Source organism: Lagopus muta, chromosome 19 (assembly GCF_023343835.1).
Source record: "Lagopus muta isolate bLagMut1 chromosome 19, bLagMut1 primary, whole genome shotgun sequence".
NCBI classification, from domain to species: Eukaryota; Metazoa; Chordata; class Aves; order Galliformes; family Phasianidae; genus Lagopus; species Lagopus muta.
Window position 1 is genome coordinate 5,316,926 of NC_064451.1, and position 6,310 is coordinate 5,323,235.

General features: G+C 45.0%; 1 protein-coding gene across 3 annotated transcripts; it reads right to left on the reverse strand.

Moving 5' to 3' along the window:
* Positions 1 to 51: 51 nt before the first annotated feature.
* On the reverse strand, positions 52 to 6,234 carry ZDHHC12 (zinc finger DHHC-type palmitoyltransferase 12). 3 transcript variants are annotated; one of them, XM_048965998.1, is made up of 6 exons: positions 6,127 to 6,234; positions 5,751 to 5,887; positions 4,725 to 4,811; positions 3,355 to 3,521; positions 755 to 889; positions 52 to 281 (listed from the first exon to the last, which is right to left on the reverse strand). In XM_048965998.1, the coding sequence occupies exons 1-6, from the start codon at positions 6,209 to 6,211 to the stop codon at positions 236 to 238; spliced, it is 657 nt and encodes a 218-aa protein (XP_048821955.1). In that variant the 5' UTR covers positions 6,212 to 6,234; the 3' UTR covers positions 52 to 235. The 3 variants fall into 3 exon arrangements, with proteins under 3 accessions (XP_048821955.1, XP_048821954.1, XP_048821953.1); XM_048965997.1 differs by having other exon boundaries at positions 54 to 889; XM_048965996.1 differs by lacking the exon at positions 52 to 281 and having other exon boundaries at positions 773 to 2,757.
* Positions 6,235 to 6,310: the final 76 nt, after the last annotated feature.

The window sequence follows — 6,310 nt, forward strand, 5'->3', positions numbered from 1 at the left end:
TTCTTTTTTTTTTTTTTTAAATAAAGATACTATTCCTAATAATGAAGTCTCAGCTTTCCATCTCCTTGGTGTTAGGTGAATGTTTCAGATCACTGCTACCCATACTAAACTCAATAGACAGGATTTTATTTTTTCTGTAAATGTCATGGTAGTATTTTTCTTCCTTCCTTCCATCCCAAGTTGTCTGTGTACGTATTGCATGGTAAGCTCAGCTGTCACATCCCAATGCTTGCAGTCAAGTTGTCTCTCTGCAGTAGTTCATCAATGTGTATATCCTGTATCTTTTTTGGAATAGTTAAATATTGACAGTGTTAGTGCTGGAAAATCAGGATGTTTAAGCTGATCTAATTTGCCTAGCAACATACTTTGTAATTAAACTTGGTTAGATTCATTTTCTTTAATTCATAATGTTAGCTTGCTGGCTAAAAAAGGAAAGCATGTATAGAAATGAAGCATTCCACTTAAGACAAATAGGGACACAAAGCTCTTATTCTTTCAGTTTTCTTCAGCAGAGGAAGACAGAAGTTGAACTAATACAATTGTGCTATTTTTGGAGATAAGAAGCAGCTTGTGAGTTGCCTGGGTTAGTGCTTCAGAATTCAGAGACATTTAAGAGCTTTAGTAAGAGCATATGTTTGTGCAAAACACGTAATTCACTGAGCCTTGTTTTCCTATTTTCAGAGCCAAGTATAACTGCTGCTGAAACTTCCAGCATATAAACACACTTCTGCTCTGCACAATTAAAGGAGGATACACATCTTCCTCTACCAGTTGAATGTAATGGTTGGCTTGCTTATGGCCTTGCAGTTGTTTTGTGATTTTCTCTTTTTTTTCAGGTGAGGACTTCTTCAGAACATTAAGCCCAGTGGGTTGGTAGTTCAGGTGAAACCTAGAAGGTGAGTTTCAGAAAGAGAGGCAAAAAGAAACAAACAAGGTGTACGTAATTGTTTAATACTTTTATAGTAGAAGTACCATAAACTACCATTCCAGTGCACGTACAGGAGAATTACCAAAGAGCACAACGCTGTGCCTTGAACTTTATGACCTTCTCTGAACACACGACTCTGGATGCAGGTTACAGACTCTGGGTTTGGTTAAAAAGAAGTCTGCATTTTCAGTCTGCTTTTGGACTATCACGTTGTGTTAGTGACTCTATGACTCTATACAGTTCTTTCCTGAGTGCTCATTAGCCCTGAGTGCATTCTGCCAGCTTGCCAGATGTATTCCTGAGCTGCTGTTAATTTCTGAATCAAAGCAATTAAGGCACAATAACTAAGTTGGTGGATGTGGTTTGCTTTCTTTGTTTTTAAAGTAGAAAAGGGTCAGCACTAAAATTCACACCACAGGTTTTTCTACTTTAAATTGTTGATTCTAACTTCCAGTCCCTTACAGCAACTTGAACTATGACCTTCTATTACAATGAAAAACAAGTAAAGCTGCTGCCATCCTGGAATGCTATCAGAAACAAATAGGACCTAGAACCTTTCCTTTGCAAGATTCCATTGCAGTGCTACTTTGTATTATTTCATTAAAATTATACTGACATGCTGAGGTAGCAGCATTACCACTAGTGTTATTTGAGCTAGGCAAGAAGTGCTCACCTCTGTTACTGGCTCTTTCCCCATTAGATACAGTAAAGGCAAAGGGCATGAGGTTATCTGCAGAAGTGACTCTATAGACAAGCATTGCTCTTCTGTCCAAAGTGGCTGACATCATTCTTTGCAGAGTTCATTGAAAATACCCTATGAATTTTTGACCACCATCAACTTAAAGGATAAAAAAACTGTTAGGATGCTGATGAGGGCATCATAAGGTACAGGCTTAATGATCTTGGCTGCATTTGGTGCCTTACAGCTGTTTCTCATGGACGTTAATGCTATGAAACCTCAAAGAGTACAGTTGAGGCATGCAGTCAAAATGAAATTTGCTTTTGACTGTACAAATATTTATTCAAATATTTCTCTTATGTATCCAACATTACTGACAAAAGGCACTGAGTTTTCACAGTAAGAGCTATGCTGAAGAAAGGCCACAGGGATTGCATTGATTCTGCCTGGTTTGTTGGTAACAGCTGCTGTTCCTTAGCAGCAAATGGAGAGGAAACTTTGGGGAGCAGAAGTTGACAAGGCTGTTCATGCAGTTCTTGCATCTCTTCAGGTGTGGATGCAGGTTAACACAAGGAAGGGGATTTAAAGAGATACCTCTCCTTGGTCAAGATATCAGAACTTCTGACCCCCTCAGAACCAGTGTCTCCCCTTTAACAGTGTTATTCATATCTATAGCCCTGATTATCCTTCTTGGAAGATGATTTGCTTTTATGGATGGACAGGTTGCGGAACATGTTGCATAGTCCACTATGTATTAAAAGTTCTAAGCAAGGTATGCAGAGCTTTATCCAACAACCTGCAGCTGTCTTTTGGCATTTTACTCATGAGCTACCACTGTGACTAGACAGGTTCATTGCTCCTGTGAAAATAGATTTTCTCCCATGCAGTGAGATGGCACGAACAGAAGAACCTCCAGAGATTGCGGATTACTCCTTGGTCAAAGGGATTCTGCAGCTCAGAGTGCCGCAGGTAGGAGATGCGGTGGTACGACATGAACTCCCAGGTGGTGGTGTTGCATGAGATCAGGTAGAGGTGTGAAATAAGCAGCAGCAAGACAACAATGGTGAATATGACTATCAGGAGGAAGGATAGGAGGAGGAAAATGTTGTGCCGCAGCCACTCCCAGGACTGTTTAAAGGAAAGGCCTGACCTTTTAAAGAGAAATAAAGTCAAGGTTAAACATGGAGAACTAGTTATATAAACCAAGCATTTAGTTCGACTCATAACTGGTGAGATTCTGATCATCATGTACTGCAGGTAATTTTATACATTGTAAGCAAGTTTTTAACAGACTGCAACAGCAGTGCCTTGGGTTCTAAGAAGTTTAAAAGACACTGGGTTCACCTGACAGCTGAAAGGATGCAGTCATCTTCAGCTGACTCCTCTCCCGTACAGCTCCATGGCTGAAACTCAGACGGAGTTTCCAAAAATCTCATGAATACTGTATTACAATAACTGAAGCAAAATTAGCTGCCCCTCTACTTCTGTTAATTCTATTTGTTTAACCTCTAAACAAAGATGAGCAGTGAAACCTAAAATATTAGATCCTGCTCAGCTACTGATCAGCTGTGTTGTTCCTCAGCAGATCAGAAGGCTCAGAAAGGCTGATCTTCAGGATGCAAATCAGGGTGAAGACATGAAGCCGATCCAGTCAGTGCTACGTTCTGCACAAGCCCCTTAAGGGGGATCTCCAGCAGCATCAAGACTCCTAGGTTCAGTGGTCAAAGTGCTGCTTTCCAGGCCTTACCAAGCAACGTGTGCTCCCCACAGCAGAACTACAAGCTGTACACTAAGGTAGACTATGAAGAGGGGGTGATTCTTCTCTCCCACACAATTCTCAATCCAGGGGCAGTGATGGTCATAGCGCCGAACGCAGTGCTGGCACAGCTGGCAGTGCTTGGCTCGCATTGGTTGCTGCAAAGCAAAAACAAAACAGTAACAATAACCCACTCTTGTTCAACTTACTGCTTGGTAAAAGCATTATGCAAAAACATCCACTTCCCAAAAGCACTCCATGCTGAGATAACAGAACAATATCAGCACGGCTGAGACAAATGAAGGGGACTGAGATTCCCTTAGCACAGACCCCAGTGAGTGAGATCCAAACTAAATGACTCTTCCACACTATGTTTTTTGTTATCTACCTCTGTATAGGAAGTTGAGCATGCAAAGGAAGGATATTAAGTAAATCAGTCTGTTCAGGAAAGAGGGAGCAATGTGTTGAGGGGAAGAACTAGGACCTCTGCTGCTGAAGGAAGTGTGCAGGGGTGGGATGTCTTCAGGGGACTGCAGAGGGACCGATTCTCCTGTTCTGTGGAAATATAAGAGACTTGCACAGCTCAAGTGCCAAGAACAGATAGGATGCAATATACAGCTGAGGAAAGTACTATGATTGTGCCTCCCAGGATTTGCTCCTTGAAATGCATATGTGTTTTGCTACAATATGCTCCTGCATTAAGCTGATTTCTCTTGCTAGATATTCTTCAGGAATTTATGGGAGCTGGGATAATGCTGGATTTTATTACACTGATAAGGATCTGTACCAATAGGCATTTCTAGGCTTCAGGCAAACTGTTTCAAGAGCTAATTTAATTGCTCCAATTTTTCCTTCATGCAATCTTTTACAATTCACTCTAGTGTTTTGTTGCTTTTAGATCCCTAAACAAGCTTACAGCTACCAGCAGTTCTGCAGGTCATGCCTAACGGACTTTCTGATTTCCTATCAAGATACTTTCAAAATAACCTTTCTGGCAATGCTGTGAGGTCTGGTCAATGTGGCAGTAAGAATGTTGAACAAAATTTTCCTGTGGTGGAATACATCAAAAGAAGATCCATGTTGCTATGACTCAGCAGGGACTTGTTTCAACATTGGAAAATTAGCAGACGTGCCACTGTTTATCATTACACCTGTAGCTACACAGTCCAGGAGGATCACTCCTCCATTGAGGATGCACCTGAGGTCTGTTAGCAAGCTGTATTTGCTTCCTCAGTGGGTTTTTCAGCAGCAGGATGACCCTGTGCCAGAATTAATCGGTCAGCTCTGCCATGCCTCCAAACCACTCCAAACCAAAGCAGCAAGGGCTGAGCATTCTCTTTTAGCACACTATTGCTGCCTACCTTCACCATGCAGTAGCCGCAACGCCGCATCTTAACACTGCTTGAGACCTGGGGTATCACCATGCATTGCTCTTCATTTTTGTCTGCCTATAAATAAATAAATGGAGCGATGAAAGATGTATTATGTGCTGCTGTCTGAAGAATGGCAGCTATCAGCCTGCTTGGCAAGACTGAGCTACCTGGATCCTTTCATTTGACAGTTACGTAGTGCTGGTTACCTCTGTCATTAGGAAAGTTAAAATAATTCCCAGCGAAGTACAGAAGCTGCTACACAAGTACTGTGGCATGAAATTCCACTGCAGATACTTAGGGTACGTGCAGAGACAAAGGCTACTGTAACCATCAAAAGAATGTTTGTATAGAGGCGGAAATAATTGTGGACAAGACACCACACAGATCCCAAGTACAATTCAGGACATAAACAAACAAGGTTAGACTTCACTTCCAAACACAATCATGGGGTCTTTTCAGTATAAAGAGCGCTGTTTACTCATAACACAGCCAAGGTCAATGCTAACAGCGGAAGATTAAAACTGGCCATGCCTTGTGTGATCTTTTGTCCCATGCAACCAGCAAAGCAGTGAACCTGGTGCAGAGCACACCTTGGTTATTCAGCACCTCCACCTGCCCCACTGCAACAAATCCATACGCAGTGCAGTAAATACAGCTGCAGAGTACTTTCTTCTAGGCTTGGCCTTCAGTCCAGGTTCTCCATACTCACACCAGTGAGCAGCGACTTGCATAAAATATGAGATGTAAACATTCCATAGGGCGAAGCTGCCTCTGAGGAAAGAGGACAGCACAGGACGACTGGCTAAGGGAGATGTGGGGTAACAGAAGCATGTAGAGGCTGCAAATCCTTCCTGTCACAGAACATGAGCCAAAGCCTCGCAGCCCTCATCACCCAACGGGCTGCACACATTTTCCTTGTGCCAAGCGCAAGAGAACCCATTCCAAGTTGTTACGTAGCAAAAAGCCCACGGACCGCGCAGCCCCAGCGCATCTTCCATTCACACAGCGATGTACCTCTGCTTCCTCGTCAGCCCTGACGAAGCCCGGGTCCATGAGGGACACCCTGAAGTACAGCAGGACGGAGCACCCGAGCAGCGCTACGAAGAGCGCGGGCTGCAGCACGGCTCCTCGCTCCGCTTCCTTCTGCAGATCTGAAAGACAATCCCATACAAGAGAACGCGGCGGTTCCCGGCACGGCCCCCGGGGCTTTTCTCACTCCACGAGCGCATCCCCCCTCTCGCCGCGCAACGCCTTCCGAGCCCCCAAAGCCGCCCGACCCCCCGGTGCCACCCCGCAGCCCCGGGGCCGGGCAGGCCGTGATGCAGCACCGCCGACCCCGCGACCCCCCTCCCTCCATTCCCGGCCGCGCGCTACGAGGGCTCCGCCTCACCTGTGCGGTGCAGGAAGAGCCCCAGCGTTAAGCCCCCGCTAAGGGCGGTGTGGGCGGTTCTGACCCACAGCCCGTCGGCTCCCATGGCGCCGCAGGCCCGGAAGGAGTAGCGCTGCAAGGCGGGGTGCGGCCGGCCCGCCTCGGCCCTCCCCTCAGCGCTGCCCTCCCCGTTCCTCCCTTAGCT

Excerpts from the sequence above, each read along its gene's own strand:
- ZDHHC12 (XM_048965996.1), bottom strand. The coding sequence starts at position 6,211 with ATGGGAGCCGACGGGCTGTGGGTCAGAACCGCCCACACCGCCCTTAGC. Across the intron at positions 5,888-6,126 it reads GCTCTTCCTGCACCGCACAG|ATCTGCAGAAGGAAGCGGAG; the intron begins GTGAGGCGGAGC and ends ATTGTCTTTCAG. Across the intron at positions 3,522-4,724 it reads GCGGCTACTGCATGGTGAAG|CAACCAATGCGAGCCAAGCA; the intron begins GTAGGCAGCAAT and ends TTTGCTTTGCAG.